The sequence below is a fragment of the Onychomys torridus genome, chromosome X, assembly GCF_903995425.1.
Source record: "Onychomys torridus chromosome X, mOncTor1.1, whole genome shotgun sequence".
NCBI classification, from domain to species: Eukaryota; Metazoa; Chordata; class Mammalia; order Rodentia; family Cricetidae; genus Onychomys; species Onychomys torridus.
Window position 1 is genome coordinate 20,512,497 of NC_050466.1, and position 18,754 is coordinate 20,531,250.

An 18,754-nucleotide genomic window follows, 5' to 3' on the forward strand; every position below is an offset into this window, starting at 1 on the left:
CAAGGATGGGGAAAAGGCTTTACCTAAGACTGTTTAGTTATGTGTATCAAGGAAGGATTGAAGGCCAAGCATAGTGGCATACACAAGTAATTTTAACACTCAGGAAGCTGAAGCAGGAAGATTGCAAGTTTAAAGTCAGCCTGAATTACCTGGTAGTACAATAACAATTAGAACAACATAAAAACATCAGGATATCTCTGATAAAGAAAAGGACCCAAGGGTAATACAGTTGTTCCAACTTCATACAGACATCTTAGCATTGTTTTTTCTGGCTAAATAGCAGAATCAGCTGCTGCATTTTCCAGACTCTTGAGCTACTGCCAGTGATCTGCCTCTCTAGTCTGTCCGGTGACAACAATAATTCCTTTCCCAAGGTTCCTCGCTTTTTTCATAGACACATATTTTGGGTAGAATGTCAGTCAAGGTCACACATACCTTGTGTATAGCATATATTTAAATCACAGTGCAAGTACTCACCAAGACATTTTTTAGCTCCTTCACTGACAGTGACAAAGGCACTTATTCACTTCTCAGAAAACAAGATACTGGGCTTTTAGACAAAGCATTCAATGGCATTTTTACCTTATTTATAAGCTACAGGCTTCAGGCCTCAAAGAGTGTCAGAATGTCTCATTTAAACAAATTTAAATTCAATTAAATGAAGCATGATCCATTTTTATCATCAGTCAGAAATCAGGGGTGAATTATCATAAAAAGCCTTTTTCTATAGGAGTGTGTGTGTGCATAGGTATTAAAGCCAAGGCTTTGCACATGCTAAGCATGTGTTCTATTACTGAACTGTACCCCAGCCCCATGACTCCACTTTTGTTTGATTTATAATGGCTTTTAAGACTCACATCTGCACTCTCACTGTGCCCTACATTTGGCAAAGTGATAGGAAAGGTTTAGTGCTTACTCTTTTGATTCCTGCAAATTTCAAATCATACAAGCCCCTACCCACATAAGAAGCATACCAAAACACACACACACACACACACACACACACACACACACACACACTCACTCACAATTAAAATTCCAAGCTCGTCTCCTTTCCTTACTCTCTCAAGGTAAGTTTTTAGACCAACTTGGGAGGCCCTGCTGGCCTCTTCAAAAAGAATACCACTGTGTAAATAATTATCATTTTCATATTTCATTAGTGTGTCTATGAGGTCATTAGTCATGAACTCTGTCCTAGTTAGGGTTTCTATTGCTGTGACAAAACACCATGACCAAAGCAACTTGGAGAGGAAAGGGTTAATTAGGCTTACACTTCCACATCACCATCACTGAAGGAAGTCCTGACAGGAACTCAAACAGGGCAGGAACCTGGAGACAGGAGCTGATGCAGAGGCCATGGAGAGATGCTGCTTACTGGCTTGCTTCCCACAGCTTTCTCAACCTGCTTTCTTATAGAACCCAGGACCACCAGCCCAGGGATGACACCACCCACCATGGGCTGGGCCCTCCCCATCAATCACTAATTAAGAAAATGTCCTACAGGGTTGCCTGCACCTGGATGTTATGAAGGTATTTTCTTTTCTTTTTTGTATTTAATTGACATTTGTCATTGGTGGCAGAGTGGTTTTGTTTTGTGAAGCCTTTTACTCCTGAAATCTATACTTTGCATCTGGAATGCTCTGTAGTTGGCCTATGGTAACACTGTAATTGGATCCTTGCTGTAGCCACCTTTAGACTTGCTACCACTAGAACTTCAGGGTGTTCCAGACATAGTGGCCATCTGGAGGGTGGCTTCTCCATTTTCTTAAATGAGGTTCCCTCCTTTCAGATGATTTTAGCTTGTGTCAAGTTGACATAAAACTAGCCAGCAGGTTGGGGATTTAGCTCAGTGGTAGAGCGCTCGCCTACCAAGTGTAAGGCCCTGGGCTTGATCCTCAGCTCAAAATAAATAAATAAATAAATAAATAAATAAATAAATAAATAAATAAATAAATCCTCAGCTCTAAATAAATAAATAAAACTAGCCAGCACCAGCCAGGCGGTGATGGTGCACACCTTTAATCCCAGCACTCAGGAGGCAGAGGCAGGTGAATCTCTGTGAGTTCGAGGCTAGCCTGGTTTACAAAGCGAGTTCCAGGACTGTTACACAGAGGAACCCTGTCTCAAAAAACAGAAAAAAAAAACTAGGCAGTACACACTCCACTCCAAATTTAATTTGGAGTAGAGGTTCACCCTGTTTTTACATATCAAACACAATATACATCTTCTATGTCTCTACTACAGTATCCCAAGATGTACTGTGTCTCTAAACAACACATGCTTTATACCATTATCCCAAAAGATGGGGGCTCAGGGTAAAAGGGTTTTACTTTACTGTTTTTCTACCTAACACAAAGGAAAATCTTCCTATGAAACCCACTGCAGGTTTCCTGATGCATCTTATGAACTAACCTGAGATTCTAACACACTCCTCAGTCAACCACCAACCACAGGGGCAAGATTGACTGAAATGAAATCACAAGACATTACCCAAGACTTTCACATCACTACAAGGTAAAGGTTGTGTTACTAAAAAAGAGAGTGGATGTCTCTTCATTACTAACCAACAGTATTTACCTAAAGAATGTGAGCACAGTCTCTTTGCAGATGGGTGTCGATTTAGAGCACATGTGCTAGCACATGATATACTGCATTATTTTGTGCACTGTTTTTCTGATCAGCTATTAACATGTTGGCATCACAGAAATGTACTAGGAAGCCATCCATCTTTCTCTAAGGAGTAGAACATGGGTTTTAGCTCACAATATGGATTTTAACTTATATCTTCAAAAGTTACATTATTTCATATATAATGTAAAAATCTTATATCAAAAAAATGTTATTGGTCAGTACAGTTCTTGGGAAAATGGACTTTGTCACTAGATATTATGATGGTAACAAAAGCTGATGTGGGAAGCTTTCCATATTTTTTCCATAGCTTAACTAGCATATTTCCAGAATTACATGGGTTTCTTTATCATTATGCGTGTGTGCACGCATTCCTGTGTTTAAGTGTGGGAATGCACATGTCATGACATGCATGTGAAGTCAGAGAACAATCTAAGGTTTCAGTCTTCACTTTCTGCCTTGTTATTCACCTGCTGCCTAGGCCAGGCTACTCTGAGATTCCCATCTCCACCATCTGTCTCATCATGGGAGCACTGGAATTTCAGACATGCGCTACCACACCTGGCTTTACTTGGCCTGTAGGGATACTAACTCAAATCCTTAAAGCAAATGCTTTACTCAGTGAGCCATCTGTCTGGTACAACTGTGTGATTCTAAAGGTTAAATAGGAATTAACACGGAATTGGTTTTGTGCTTTAATGGCTGGCTGTACTCTAACTACACTTTTAGGATTTAGAGTTCCAGAACTAGGTCCACTATTTTTCACTCATGTCTATATAACTCTCTTCTTCCTAAGGACCCCCTTTTAGGTTCAGAGTTATAATATAGCACGAATTCATTGTTGATTTCAAATTTACATTAAATCCAATTTCTCCCTTGTGGTCCAGAACTATATATCCCAGAAGGCCTAGTTGATTTCTCTACCCTATATACTGAAAGACATAACAAAGCACATTTCTACTTTGGCCTTCTTGCTTCCCCCTTTATTTTCTTGGTTTTCACCATCTCAGAAATGATGCTTCTATTTAACACTTATTCACACTTAAAAACTAGTGTTCATCCCACCGCCATCTAAAAAAGCCATAGTGTTTGTTCATTCTATATTCAAAATAAATTCTCTATTTCTTCTCTTTTGTCCATCCCTAATAATAAGATTTTAGATTAACCCAAATCTTGGTCATTTTTTTTTTGCTTCATCTATTCAGTATCTTTCAAACTATTAAATCCAGCTGGGCAGTGGTGGCACATACCTTTAATCCCAGCACTCTGGAGGCAGAGCCAGGAGGATCTCTGTGAGTTCGAGGCCAGCCTATGCTACAGAGTGAGATCCAGGACAGGCACTAAAACTACTGTCTCTAAAGAAACCCTGTCTCAAAAAAAACAAACCCTACTAAATCCATTTATAACATGACCCAACAAAAATTCTCTTCCATGCAACATCCAGATTAAAAGTTTCAAGGTCTGATGAAGCCACCACTAGAAACACTGCAATATTGACCCTTGACATCAAGAAAAAAAATCCCTTGTCTAATTTGTCACTTCAGAGACCAGGCAAGATGACATCATTGTCTCAACATCATCTCTCTCCTGACCCTCCTTCCTGCTCACACTGGTATTTGTGCTATTCCCTGGAGATGTGAAGCTTGCTCTACACTTAAACTTTTGTCACTAGTGTTATGGATCTCAGAGCAAATACCATTTTCTCAAAAGACCTCCCAGGTGATGGAGATGGCTCACTAAGTTTGATGGCTTCCCACACAAGCTTACAAACCTGAGTTTGGGTCAGTAGAACATATATAAAAGCTAGCCTTGGCCTGGTCTCCAAAGTGAATTCCAGGAAAGGCGCAAAGCTACACAGAGAAACCCTGTCTCAAAACAAAACAAAACAAAACAAAAAAGCTAGTCTTGGTGTTGTTTCTGTGTAATCCCAGCATTCCCACAGCAAGATGAGAGATAAAGATAGGAGAATCCCCCAAAAGCCTGAAGACTAACTATTCTAGAGTACCTAGTGCAATGGAAGAAACAAGAGAGTCCTTGCCTTAAACAAGGTAGAATGTAAGACCTGATTCCTGAAACTTGTTCTGGGACCTTCCACCCACAAACTGTCACCCACAAACTGTGTGCATCCTCAAAGACACACACACATCATCATCATCATCATCATCATACACAAAAATAAATACTTAAAGATGTTTATGAAAAAAGATCTTCCCTAAAATTCTTATGTATAGGGAACCATCTCAAACTCTCATGGATTCCAAATCCCTCATATATATATATCAGAATGGTAGCACCTAAATGACCACTTTGCATCTTTAAGTTTTCCACCGATTAAATATAATTATATATCTACCATAATTTTATTATATTAATTACATATCATCACAATTAATTTATATCCACCAATGGAATATAAATGGTATAAGAGCCAGAAAATAAATTTAGAATTTATTCAACAGCCAACTTTCAAAGGCGCAAAAAGCAGTGGATCTGATGACAAAACAAAAAGGCAATAGAATAAGTCAGAAATGCAGAATTCTGATGGAGGTGGGATGTAAAATTTGAGGAGTGCTGAGGACATCTGAGAAGAGCACTTAGAATGGAAACAGAGAAGTCAGAAGACAAAACTGTGAACACCACACACCATTTTCCTGCTTAAAATTCCTCAGTAGGTTACAGGGTAAGACATCAGATTAGAAATCCCCTTTATGAATTACATCAGGAGGTCAGAGAAACTAAAAAGCAACAAGAAACAAAGACAATGCAAAGCAAAGAAGGAATGTGAGAGGAAGGAGAGGAACATGGCACAAGGATGACCAGAAGCTGAAGCTACAAGGTAAGCAGGCCGTCCAGATGACATGAGATGAGAGTTGCCAGAGTAACTTATGTGTCTCACAAGCTTTATATCTACTGGGGTGGGGACTGGAGTGGGCTTGGCAGGCTAGCTTTGGAGATTCTCGTAATCCATGATCTTGCTCCCCTTATCTCAGAGTGCTGCTGCGTAACACTAGCTTGAGAGAGGGACTATTGTTTGAGAGTGAGTATTCTGAGGACCTGAAAACCACATAACCAAATAACCACAGTCATGGAGCTGGGAAAAATATGCCACAGGCTGCAACTAGGAGAAGGCCACACGAGATAGTCATGAGAAGAGGAGGATTGAACACCAACAGCGGCACAGAGTCAAGGCTGTGAAGCTGGTGCCCCTATCCACTGTGGTGACAAGGGATTACTGTGGAAGCTGAAAGCTCCAAACCTATGCCAACTGTGGTGATTTGAATGAAAATGCCAACAGACTCATCAGGAGGTGTGGCACTGTTGGGGCCTTGTTGAAGAAAGTGTGTCCCTGTGGGGGTGGGCTTTGAGATCTCCTATGCTCAAGCTAGGCCTAGTGTGGCAGTCTCTCCCTGTTGCCTGTGGATCAAGATGTGTAATCCTCAGCTCCTTCTCTAGCATCATGTCTGCCTGCATGCTGTCATGTTTCTCGCCATGATAAGAATGGAATGAATCTCTGAAGCCAGCCCCAACTAAAGTGTTTACTTTATAAGAGTGGTCATGGTGTCTCTTCACAGCAATAGAAAAGTTGGTACTGGGGACTGGGGTATTTCTGTGATAGGCCTGACCATGCTTTTGTTTTGAGGAATGTGGACTTTGGGACTTTGGATTAGGAAAGCAGTTGAATGCTCTAAGTAGATCTTAATGGGACATCCTAGTAGGAGCATGAAAAACAATGGTGTTGAGGGTGATTTGACTGTGGGGGCCTGCTGGTTCAGAGGTTTCAGAGGAGAAGAATTTTAGTATATGGCCTAGATACTGTTCTTGTGACATTTTGGCAAAGAATGTGTCTGCTTTCTGCCATTGTCCAAAAAAATTCACCTGGGGTTAAACTAAAGAATTATGGATTAACAGCTTTGACAGAGGAGATTTCAAAACAGACCTGTAATGAAAACGAGTAAACACAAAATGTACAGTTGGAGGAAAAAAAGGAGCACCGGGAAGTTTAAACAGATTAAAGAAAGCCCAATGCTCAGTGGAATAATGGGACTGGTGATCTCAGAGCAAGACCCCACCCAGCTAAACTTCCAACTTATAAAAAGTGAAACAGAATTAAAGAAAATCTTGGGTTCAGGCATGGCTGTGCACACTTTTAATCCCAACACCCAGAAGGCAGAGACAGGCAGATCTCTGAATCTACAAGGTAATCCTGGTCTACAGAGCAAGTTCCAGTACAGCCAACATTAGGCAGTGAACAAAAACAGAAAGATGGCAAAAATGTATTTGAATTAAGGGGGCATATTCCAATCCCACCAAGCAGCAGACACTTGGCAGCTTTCAGTCACATAGTTATGGCTTTAGAGTCAAGGATACAAGAAAGGGGTTGTGAAATCTCCATCCACAACTAAGGAAAGCAACTGAGTCCAGGAATATGTTGGGGTGTCTCTCTGAATGGAGACCTAGAGGGGCCATTGTGTGAAGTTGTGGAGGTGAAGCCTGGATTGCCTTGGAGACCCCAAGATGCTGGAGATGCCAGAACCGTGGGATATCTGCCAAGGGGAACTGCTGACAGGGAGTGGAACCAGAACAAGAGAAAGAGATGTATACTGCAGTCAACAAAGTGGAAAGGAGTTGGATATCTGAAGAGTGCTTTAACATTAGACATGGAGGTACAGAATTTGGAGTTTGTCATGCTGATATTTGGTCTTGCTTTGGTCCAGTATTTCCTCACTATGCCCCCTTTCATCCATTTTGGAATGGTAATGTATATCTTGTACCATTGTATGTTGGATGTATGTGATCTGCTTTTCATTTTGATTTTACAGGGGGTTATGGGTAAGAGATTGCATGACTCTCAGAAGAGACTTTGAATCATGTACTTTTAAACATTGTTGAGACTGTGATAGAATATGGAGACATCTGAAGTTAGACTAAATGCATTTTGCATTATGATATGGCTATAGGGGGCAGGGAGTAGAATGTGGTGATTTGAATGAAAATTGCCTCCATAGACACATAGAGAGTAGCATTATTGGAGGTGAAACCTTGTTGGAGTAGCTGTGACCTTGTTGGAAGAAGTGTGTCACAGGATTGGACTTTGAGGTTTCAGATGTAGAACTCTCAGTTCCTTCTCCAGCACCATGTCTGCCTGCATGCTGCCATTTTTCCCACCATGATGATAATGGACTAAACCTCTGAAACTGTAAGCCAGATCCAATTGACTCCATTCCTTTATAAGAGATTCCATGGTTATAACATCTATTTACAGCAATGAAATCCTAAGACACCAACTTACCACATGAAGTTTCTGCCAAGCTAAGAATCCTGAGCCTGGGTCCAGTAGCAAGTTGGAATTCCACAGCCTCCTTCCTCCTGCAAGATGGTTGACTACTGGACAATGATATGAAGCTGCTGGAGTGTCTACTTGGAGTTCATTTTGGTTTGTTTCTTCCAGTGGTTTGGTACTTTATTTACTTTACCTACTATCCAGTGTACTAGGCGACATCCACTGGTTTGGAGCTTTCAACACTGGGGTACACAAAGTGAAAGAGCAGGGCCAGAATGAGCTGGAACCTGTCTGGCCCATAGGCAAGCCTCACAACCTGAGTTTGATCACCACAGCCCGTCTAAGGTAGAAGGAGAGACTGATTCCACAAAGTTGTCCTATGACTTCCATATGTGCACCCATGGTATGCATGCACAGAGAGAGAGAGAGAGAGAGAGAGAGAGAGAGAGAGAGAGAGAGAGAGACTGTGTTAGTTACTTTTATGTTGCTGTGACAATACACCATGACCAAGGCAACTTATAAAAGAAAGTGTGGTCGGGCAGTGGTAGCACATGCCTTTAATCCCAGCACTCGGGAGGCAGAGCCAGGCGGATCTCTGTGAGTTCGAGACCAGCCTGGTCTTCAGAGCAAGATCCAGGACAGGCATCAAAGCTACACAGAGAAACCCTGTCTTTTAAAAAAAAAAAGTGTTTAAGCTGGGTACCGTGGTACATATCTTTAGTCCTAGTACTCAGAAGGCAGAGGCTCTCTGTGAGTTCAAGGCCAGCCTGGTCTACATAATGATTTCCAGGATAACCAGAGATACATAGTGAGATCTTGTCTCAAAAAGACTTGAAAAATATTTAATTAGGTGTCAGAGAGCTAAAGTCCATGATGGCAAAGCAATATTGTGATGGCAGGAACAGCGAGCTCTCACATCTTGATCTATAAGCAAGAGGCAGGGAGAACACACTGAAAATGACATGGACTTTTGAAACCTGAAAGCCCACCCCACAGTGGCACACCTTCTCCAACGAGACCACACCTCATAATCCTTTCCAAAAAGCTCCACCAAGTGGGGACCAAGCACTCAAATACATGAGCCTGTGTGGGCTATTCTCCTCCAAACTACCTCACACTTATAATGAGTAAAACATTAAAAAGGATAAATAAACTAAAAAGGATTTAAATAAATATGAATGAGCAGATAATTCTATTCCAGATTTACATAAGAAACTCAGCAACTGGGGTGGAGAAGGAGGGGATGGGAAGAGGGAGGGAGAGTCATACTAATAAAAAGGAGAATGTTGGAAATGAAAAATGTAATAAATAACTAAAAATCTCTCAATGGAAAAGCACCACCAACAGACTATACCAGGTGGAAGAATATCAATATCAGAGAAAAAGTTGAAAAATTAATACACTCAGACAACAGTGTTGTTACCAAAAAAAAGCCTCTTAACCACAATAGTCCAAACCCCTGGGACATGATTACAAGGACAAATCTTACAAAACTGTGCAGTAAAGAAGGAACCAAGGCACATATTTGAAGGACAGAAAAAAAAAAACACTAATCAATGGAATTATACCAAAAAATTCAAATCTGAGAAAGGAAATAGATATCCAAGCATGAACGGTATTTAGAATTCCATTCAGACACAACCAGAAAACTCCTTTCCCAGTCATATCATAGCTAAAATATTAAGTGCAAAGAACAAAGAAATAGTGAACGCTGCAAGAGAGAAGTGTCAAGTTACTTACAAAAGCAAACCTACCAGAATAATAGCAGACTTCTCCGCAGAAACCTGAAAAGCCAGGAGAACATGAATTGATGTATTTCCAGTGCTGAGAATAAATAACTGCAAAGCAAGGCTACTATATCTTGCAAAGTTATCCTTTAAAGTGAAAGGGGAAAGAAAGAGCTTCTACGGTCAGTATAAACTAAAGCAATTTGTGTCCACCAAGTCAGCATTGCATATGGTTCTTAAAGGAATAGTACAAAGAAGAGGAAGAACCACATCCCACAGTCTGATCAGCACATGTACACTACAGCATGCATGACACCCTCTTCCCCATACATATTTTTTTAAAGTAAAAACAGGTTTAAAAAGAAGGTGAGGTAGAGGAAGAGATTTGAAAACTCTGATTGTGAAATGAAGACAATATATGCAAATGCAATTAGACAAGTGTAAGCAGAGGGCAGGCAATGGTAGTACAATAACCCCAGTGCTGGAGGCAGAGGCTGGCAGATCTCTGTGACTTCAAGGTCACACTAGTCTATGTATAGCAAGTTACAGGCCAGTCAAGACCACATAGTGAAAGATTGTCTCAAAAAAAATCAAAAGTTAAACTGCTAAATTGTCATAGTATTTCACTGCCTTCTAAATACTTATCCTCATACCCATAGATTAGCCCAGATCACACACCTTATCAGAGAAGCTTCTTTTTGCAGTGGGAGAAATTAATATGGAGAACCCAAATTATCCAAGTGCAGGGAATAGGTGACTATGGAGTACTCATCCCCAAAGGGGGCATCTATTTCATAGCCCCACCAGGCAGTGGTGGCACATGCCTTTAATCCCAGCACTTGGGTGGCAGAGGCAGGTGGATCTTTGTGAGTTCAAGGCCAGCCTGGTCTACAGAGGGAGATCCAGGAAAGGTGAAAACTACACAGAGAAACCCTGTCTCAAAAGAGAGAGAGAGAGAGAGAGAGAGAGAGAGAGAGAGAGAGAGAGAAAGCAAGCAAGGATCTATGCATTTATTCTCTCTCTGCTCTTACCTGTGGATATTTCATAGCCACTTCCCATAAGGCTCAGGGACCACTACGGGGCGGGGGGGGGGGGGGCAGAAAGACTGTAAGATCTAGAGCTTGTGGAGGGTAGCTTCGGAACCGGGCACGACAGGAATTCATGAACAGCTGTGGTTGTCTACACAAGATCTGCACAAGAACAATCTAGTTGATATTTCAGCATGATAGAAAAGGGAGTAAAAAATCTCACTCCTAGTTAAGATGCTATAGGAAGTCCATGGCTGTCAGGGGAAAGGTCAGTTTTCTTAAGGGTGGGGTCCCTGGTAGCTTGTCCATACTACCATGGACAGTCCTTCTATATTCATGTGCTTGGGGGCAACACTAATTGGACTTCATATATGCATATATATAAAGAATTATGACTAATAAATATTTATATTAAATCATTTAGTAGTGGTATATTATGTTTTTAAAAAAGCAGTAGGTTCAAGATTGTATCTAGTAGTCACATATGTTTTCCTAGACTATTTTGTCTATGAGCTTGGGAAATAAAAATATTTCAAAGTGAAAAAATTTAGAGATCCCCCAAATAAATATCCTATTAATGTACCCTAGAGTCTAAGAAAAATGAGTATAATCCAAATCCCAAAGCAGTAGAAAGCAAAAGTAATAAAGATCAACATAGAGATTAATAAAATATATACTAAGGGAAAATACATAAGCTCAATCAAACAAAAAATTCTTTCTTATGAGAAAAAAAAAGACTGAGAAACCCTTAACCAAATTAACTCTCCAAAAAAGACATAAATTAATAAAATTGCAGAAGAAAAGGGAGTTGTTAGATTCCAATAAAATCCAGAGACTCATTGAGAAATACTTGAAAATTTTCTACTCCAAAAAAAAAAAAATAGACTAGATAAAATGGACAAATTCCTAAAGAGCTCTGATGTATCAAAATTAAATCAATATGATTTAAACAACTTAAACAGGCCCAAAACAAAAACAGGATTAAAGTACTAATAAAAATTCTCCAAAGTAAAGGTCTACTAGACAGATTCACTGCCAAATTCAAACTTTGAAAAAGCCAACACCAATGTTTCTCAAACTGTTCCATAAAATATAAAGTCAATGGATACCACAATACTCACTCTGAAAAAAACAAAATAACCCTGATACTAAACTGAATAAGAACACAATAAAAAGAGAAAAGTATAGAGTAACTTCTGTGATGAACTTAGGTACAACGATTCTCAATAAATGTCTTACAATCTGTATTGCAGACACATTAAGAAGATTATACACCATGGCTGAACTGTTTTAATTCCATGGATACAAGTTTGATTCAACATAAGCAGAAAAGAAGTGTAATATAGTACACAAATAGAACTAAGAACAGAAACTATGTTATCATCTCATCAGATGTGCCAAAGAGCATCAAGAAAATTCAACATCCCTTCTTTCATGATAAAGACCCCAAAGAAACTAGAAATCGATGGAATATACTGCAATATAACAAGGGTAAAGGTATGTGGCAAACCTATGGTTACCATTATACTAAATGGCGACAAAACTGTGATTGTTTTCTCTAAAATCTGCAAGAAGACAAAAGTATGCACTATCTCCTTTCTTATTCAATACAGGGCTTGATGTCTTAGCTAGAGCAATACAACAAGAGAAAGAAATAAAAGATGTACAAAAAAGAATGAAAGAAGTTAAATTTTTCATATTTTCAGATGGCATGATCATAGATGTAAAGGACCTTAAACCTGCACCAGAAAACTCTTAGAACTGATAAACCTTTCATCAAAGTAAAAGATACAAATCAGATAATAGACTTGCCAGGAAAGAAATAATGGGGGAAATGCCATTCACAATAGCTTTAAAAATACCTAGTAATAAACTTAGCAAAAGAGGTAAAAGACCTCTATAATGAAAACTTTACCATAATGAAAAAATAAATGTAAGAAGACACTAGAAGAGAAGACCTCCAATATTCATGGACTGACAGAATTTATGTTGTGGAAATGGCTACATTACTGAAAGCAAACTCCAGACTCAACGTAATCTCTGTCAAACTATCAGTGACATTCTTTAAAGAATGAGTGCAAGCAATTCACATGGGAGCCAAGAAAGACCTTCCACAGTCAAAGCAATCCTAAGTACAATGAGTAACGTTGGTGGGACCACCATACCTGATCGCAAATTCTATTACAGAGGGGGCCAGGGAGATGATGGATCAGTGGGAAAAAGCACTTGTATTGCAAGACTACCAACCTGAGTTTGGATCCCTGGAACCCAAGTAAAAGTCAAACATAATCTTTCCTCTGATCTCCACATCATGGAGAATAATCACTGCACAGAAGAGATAGCCTAATGACTAGGGGAAAAAACTCAACCAACTGTATACTAGACAGATGATTAATAGCTAGAGTATATGAACAGCCACAATATTAAGCAGCAAAAACAAATCATCCAATCAATATAAGTGCTGATGAACTGAATAGATAGCTCTCAAAAGAAAAAAATGCAAATGGCCAATAAATACTGGGGAAAAAAATCTCACATCATTAGTCATCATGAAAATGTAATTTAAAACTGCTTTGAGATTCATTCTCACCCAGTCAGAATGTCTCTCATCAAGAAAACTAATGACAACAATTGCTGGCAGGGATGTGGGACAAGAGGGACCTTTATACACTGTTGGTAGAGATGCAAACTTGAGAAGCTACTATGGAAATTAATATGCAAGCTCCTCCAAAGACTGAAATAGAACTCCCACATGACCTAGCTGTGCCACTCCCGGGAATAAGCCTTAAGGACTCTAAGTCAACATACCATAAAGATGCTTGCTGCTGTATTCACAAGAGCTAAGAAATGCAACTAGTCTGCATTTCCATCAACAGATGAATTCAATACAAATAAAAAACAAGCCCCGGGGGTGCCTTGATCCTGGAGGAGATGGGAATGGAGGGGAGAGGCTGGGGGGACGGTGGGGCTGGGGGCGGGAGGGGGAGGACAGGGGAACCCATGGCTGATGTGTAAAATTTAAAACACATAGTAATAAAGAAAAAAATTTTTAAATTTTAAAAATAAAAATAAAAAACAAGTAAATAGATTAAATGTGGCACATAGACACATTGGAATTTTACTCAGCCAGAAAGAAAAGTGAAATTGTGACTTTTATAAGAAAATGGACTGAATTGGAAAACATTGCAATAAAATAAGCAAGTTAGAAAGACAAATACCATGTGTCTCCTCTCATATGTAGAATATATATTTAAATTTATAAATATATATTTATATATATAGTGGGTGGGTTTTTGTGTGTAGGAAACTACAGGTGATCTTAAGGGAGGAGAGAGTAATGGAATGTAGAAAGTGTGGACCATTTGAAAGGAGGGGGAAAAGCAGCCAGAGAGAAGGAGGAAGCACTGGGAAGGCAGTTGGGAAGGGAGATGCATAGGAACAAATCATAGTGACTATTTGTGAAGAAGAAGGAGGAGGAGGAGCAGGAGGAGGAGGAAAAGGAGAAGAAGGAGAAGAAGGAGAAGAAGGAGAAAAGGAGGTAGTGTTTGAGTATAAGACAAGTGACTATAACCAAAACACTTACATGCATGTATAAAAATGTCACAATGAGACCCGTTAATTTGGTTTGTTGTTTGTTTTTTAGACAGGGCTCACTAAATAGCCCTAGCTGGTCTGGAACTCACTATGAAGACCAAGCTAGCCTTGAACTCACTAAGCTCTGCCTACCTCTGCCTCCCAAATTCTGCCCTTAGGGGTTTGCACCACTACAGCTGGCCCTGTAATTCATTATCTTATACAACTGATATATGCTAATAAAAGTGCCAAAAGATAAACCAGTGAGATGGTTTAGCAGGTAAAGATGCCTGCTGCCAAGTCTGGTGGCCCAGGTTCAATTCCATGGCCCCACATAGTAGAAGGACAGAATTGACTTTGGAAAGTTGCGCTCTGGCCTCTACCTACATGACATAGTACACACTTGTGCACACACATGCAAGCTAAATTAATAAAATGATTTTTAATGCCAAAAGCAGGGCTGTATAGATGGCTTAGCAGTTAAGAGCTCTTGCAGCACCCGCCATTCTCACAACCTCCAGTAACTCCACTCTAAGGGAATCCACTGCCCTCTTTTGGTCTCTGTGAGCAACTGCACTTGCAAACACATATACACCCCACATAGGCACACAAGAAATGAGTGTAAGCATGGAAGAAGGAACTTGACCAGCCTTACAGCACTGAAATAAGTTATCTAGCAGCACAAAACATGGGAGATATGCAGGGAAAATGGCTAATAAAATATACTAAAATCGTTGAAGAAAGCCAAGGGAGGTGCAGACCAATAATCCTGGTACTGGGGACGATCGAGAGTGAGTTCAAGACCAATCTAAGCTACATAGCAAGAATCTGTCTTGACAAATAGGATAAACAGACAGACAGCAAACATAAATGCCTGGTCGAAATAGAATAGAAATTACTGGCATCTCGAGCAAAATCAGGGACTTAAAATAAAACCTGAGGGACTTTCGCCTCTCATGTGTTTGAATTAAGGAAGTTGGGACTACATAGAAATTTTGATACAGAAACAGACTTATGAGACAGGGAGTTGAGCCATTAAAATAACTCCCCAAAGCACCCACTTTCTCTAATTCCAGATTGGAAATTCTTGTCAAATCCTGTCTGTGTGGCATACTCTAGATCTCAGCATTCAGATGAAAGCAGGTGAGTTGAAAGTTCAGTGTCAACATGGACTCTATAGGGAGATCGGGCCTTAAAACGAAAGAGGGGGGCTGGAGAGATAGCTCAGTAGTTAAGAGCACTGGATGCTCTTCCAGAGGTCATGAGTTCAATTCCCAGCAACCGCATGGTGGCTCACAACCATCCGTAATGAGATTTGGCGCCCTCTTCTGGCGTGCAAGCATACATGCCCTCATCTGTAAGTGCAAGTACACACTGCATACATAATAAAAAAGAAAGGGGATGGTGGAAGACCGGGAATTTGCCAGATGAGCCAAAGTTATCTGTGCCACTGCATTTTGGTCCCAGCAGGCCATGGTGCAGGTCTCACAGCCCATGTCTATGACGTCCTTGGCATGTTTATCCTTTGCGTGGAAGAGTTGTGAGTAGCAGCTTCAGGGCTTCAGTATAGGTGAGAAGGGAGAGGAAGGGAGGTAAGAGCTAGGAGCCAGCACTGGACAAGCACCAAAGTGAAGGGTGAGCCCATTGCAGTCCACTATTTAGAGCAGGTTCAGCCATGGCTGTGGATGTTGGGGACCCCAAGAGTGGTTTCCGCCACTGCGACGTGGTTGTGTTTATCAATGAAGAGGTGCTGAGGAATGGTGGTGGCCCGAGCTTCTACCTGACCTTCCGTTCACGGCCCTGGAAGGATATAGAAGATGGTCTGAAGTCTGTCGTGGCTGATACCCGTGTACCACGCACCATCAAGAGGGCCTGCGCCTGGAGTGCTCTTGCCCTGGGAGTGAGAGTGGCTAAGAGGCAACGAGAAAAGCAGTCACAACGTGTCCAGCAGCTGCACAATCAGATAGAAGAGCACGAGGCAGCCACCTGGACTTTGGCCACAGACCTGCAACGGCTGCGTGATGAGCGTGACGAAGTGGTCTCTGAGCTTCGCAGTGCAAGAGACAACCTGAAGCAAGTGCTACACGAGTGTGATATGCTGCACAAGAGGCTGATTGAGTTCGACCTGTCACAGCAACTTCTCGCTGAGATGCAAGATACTGAGTATCCGGGTACTCTGCCGTGGCCCCTAATTATCAAAGAACATATAGAGGCTCTTGACACAGACTTGCAGAGTGGGCAATATGCAATGACCCCGAAGAAAGACCAGATGGCATCCGTAACAGGTATGCCAAGTTCCCCTAGTCCTTGAGCCTAGGCCCCACATCCGCCTCTACCAGTGTTCTCTGCATCATTGCCAATGACATCCCCTCCCCAATCTAGAGAACGCTCAGAGTATACAGTACTCTACCGCTGAGCTATACCCTTAATCTGCAATCAGACTCTTTAGCACAGTAAACCTAATTGCATATATGGATCTCTTTCTCCAGATTCAATTATACACATGCATGTGTATATATAATTTGTATTGTTTTTTAGAAGGATAAAATACTACTGAATATGTCAGTTTATCTTTAAAAGGAAAACATTTCCAGTAGCAGATATGTTTACAGGTGGACAGCAGTTGACTGCTATCCAATTAGTTACCAGTCTGAAGAAGCTGATGTTATGAAACATACTCTTTTCTCTTTCTGTACTCTCCTTGACATCCTTCTTGCTTAACAGCAGACCTTCTGCAGGACATAGCTATGTTTTTAAAACATAAGATGTAGAGTGCTCTGGGTACATTGCTTTTTCTTTGAGAATGCTATTGCTGTTTCTTTAATTTGTTTTTATAAATATAATTCATGGGTGCTATTCTTTGTGTCTCTTAAGTTCTAGAAACTTTGCATGAAGCTGAAGAATTCTCAGCTTCCAGTGTGTGAGTCTTCATGAAATGCCCTTCAGCAGCAGCCTCCACCTCACTAAGACCTCAGCTAGCTACTGATACAGAAAACATGAGGAACTGAGAAGAAACTGTCTGGGTATATATTCTAGAAAAACAAAAAACATACAGATTCTGTTAGAATTTAATCCACTGTCATTGCGGAGTTCAAAGGGATGCAAAGGCCAATGTAAAATTTCAGAGGATGTCACAAGTTTGTTGAATTTCATTCATTTGTCCATTGAATGGTTACTGATAAATTGGCATATACTAGAAATTACAATTACATTACCAAGTATGCACATTATAATCCCTTTGGTTAAGGTTAGTTAGGTGATAGTAGAGAACATAATATCAGACATGGTGTGATTCATGGTGTCCTTTGTCCTGCATGAAATAGAACCTTTGCAGAAACTCTATTGAAAACATATCAGGATCCATTTCTGTAAGGGGGGGCAACACACTAAGAGACTTTTATTTGGAGAACACTGAAGAAAAAAAAATAGTCTTGTTAAAATTTAATTTCTCTCTTTGTCAGGGGATTACTTTGATAATTAAGGAAGAATTTAAAGAGCTATAGTGTTAATAACAAATTTGATAAATTTTGTGTAATTCATAAAACAAAGTTATTGATTACTTGGGATTTGCTAGGAGTTGGAACTCTATTGTATATTAACTGCTACACAGCATAACCCTTCTTGGTTTATTTAGCAAAGGAGCATAATTTGAGATACAAATTAGATCAGAACTGTTTTATCTGTCTTGCATATAATATGGTCCTGGATAAAACCAATAGAATAGCTGAATCCATTTTTTTTCAGTCAGTTTGGGGACAACATGAAAGAGATCTTCATGGATGGATTTAAGTGACTAAATTTAGTTTCAAGTTACACAAATGAGCAGTGGCAAAGAGCAGGAAGGTGGCCTCATTAAATTACAGGCAGGGCTTTTCTGATCCCCTTGCCATTTCCTCTCTTGAGGGTCATAGGTGTCTTCCTGGCTTCTCAGTAGCCTACGCGGAAGATCACCAGGTTGTCTTGAAGTATTTAGGAGAGTATTCGCTACAGTCTCCAGCCCTCAACCTTGAACTGCCTCTATCCCAAATCTCACTCCTACCAGAAGCAATGAAGAACATCAGGGTACCACAGAACTCTGTATGGATGGTGCTTCCTTTTGAGGGATTAATTGTGTTTTAAATAGAACTGATGTGTGGGTAGGCACTCTTCCCAGACGTCTCTGCCAGTAGGTGTTGTGGTGATATTTTATTTGTATGTTAATAAATAAAGTTTGCCTGGAAATCAGAGGTCAGAGTCAGCCACAAACAGAATGCAGGCAATGGTAGCACACGCCCTTAATCCGATCACATGGCAGACAGAGTCTCTGTGTGTTCAAGGACACAGCCAAGCATGGTGACACACGCTGTAATCCCAGTACCAACCATAGAGATCTGGAAGTCTGTATAGACAGGCAGTGACAAGGAAGTGAGGTAGCTGGGTTAAGAGCCAATGAGAAGGCAGAACAGAAAGGCAATAAAGGCGCAGATTAGACAGGAAGAGCCTCTCTTGGGAAGCTATGGTTATATGATGAGTTAAGG

At 40.5% G+C, this 18,754-nt stretch overlaps 1 protein-coding gene across 1 annotated transcript; it reads left to right on the forward strand.

Annotated features, from left to right (window-relative positions):
• Positions 1 to 15,912: 15,912 nt before the first annotated feature.
• Positions 15,913 to 17,161, forward strand: LOC118573865 (testis-expressed protein 13C-1-like). Its single transcript, XM_036174374.1, has 2 exons — positions 15,913 to 16,522; positions 17,112 to 17,161. Exons 1-2 carry the CDS (start codon positions 15,913 to 15,915, stop codon positions 17,159 to 17,161), a joined length of 660 nt encoding a protein of 219 aa, XP_036030267.1.
• Positions 17,162 to 18,754: the final 1,593 nt, after the last annotated feature.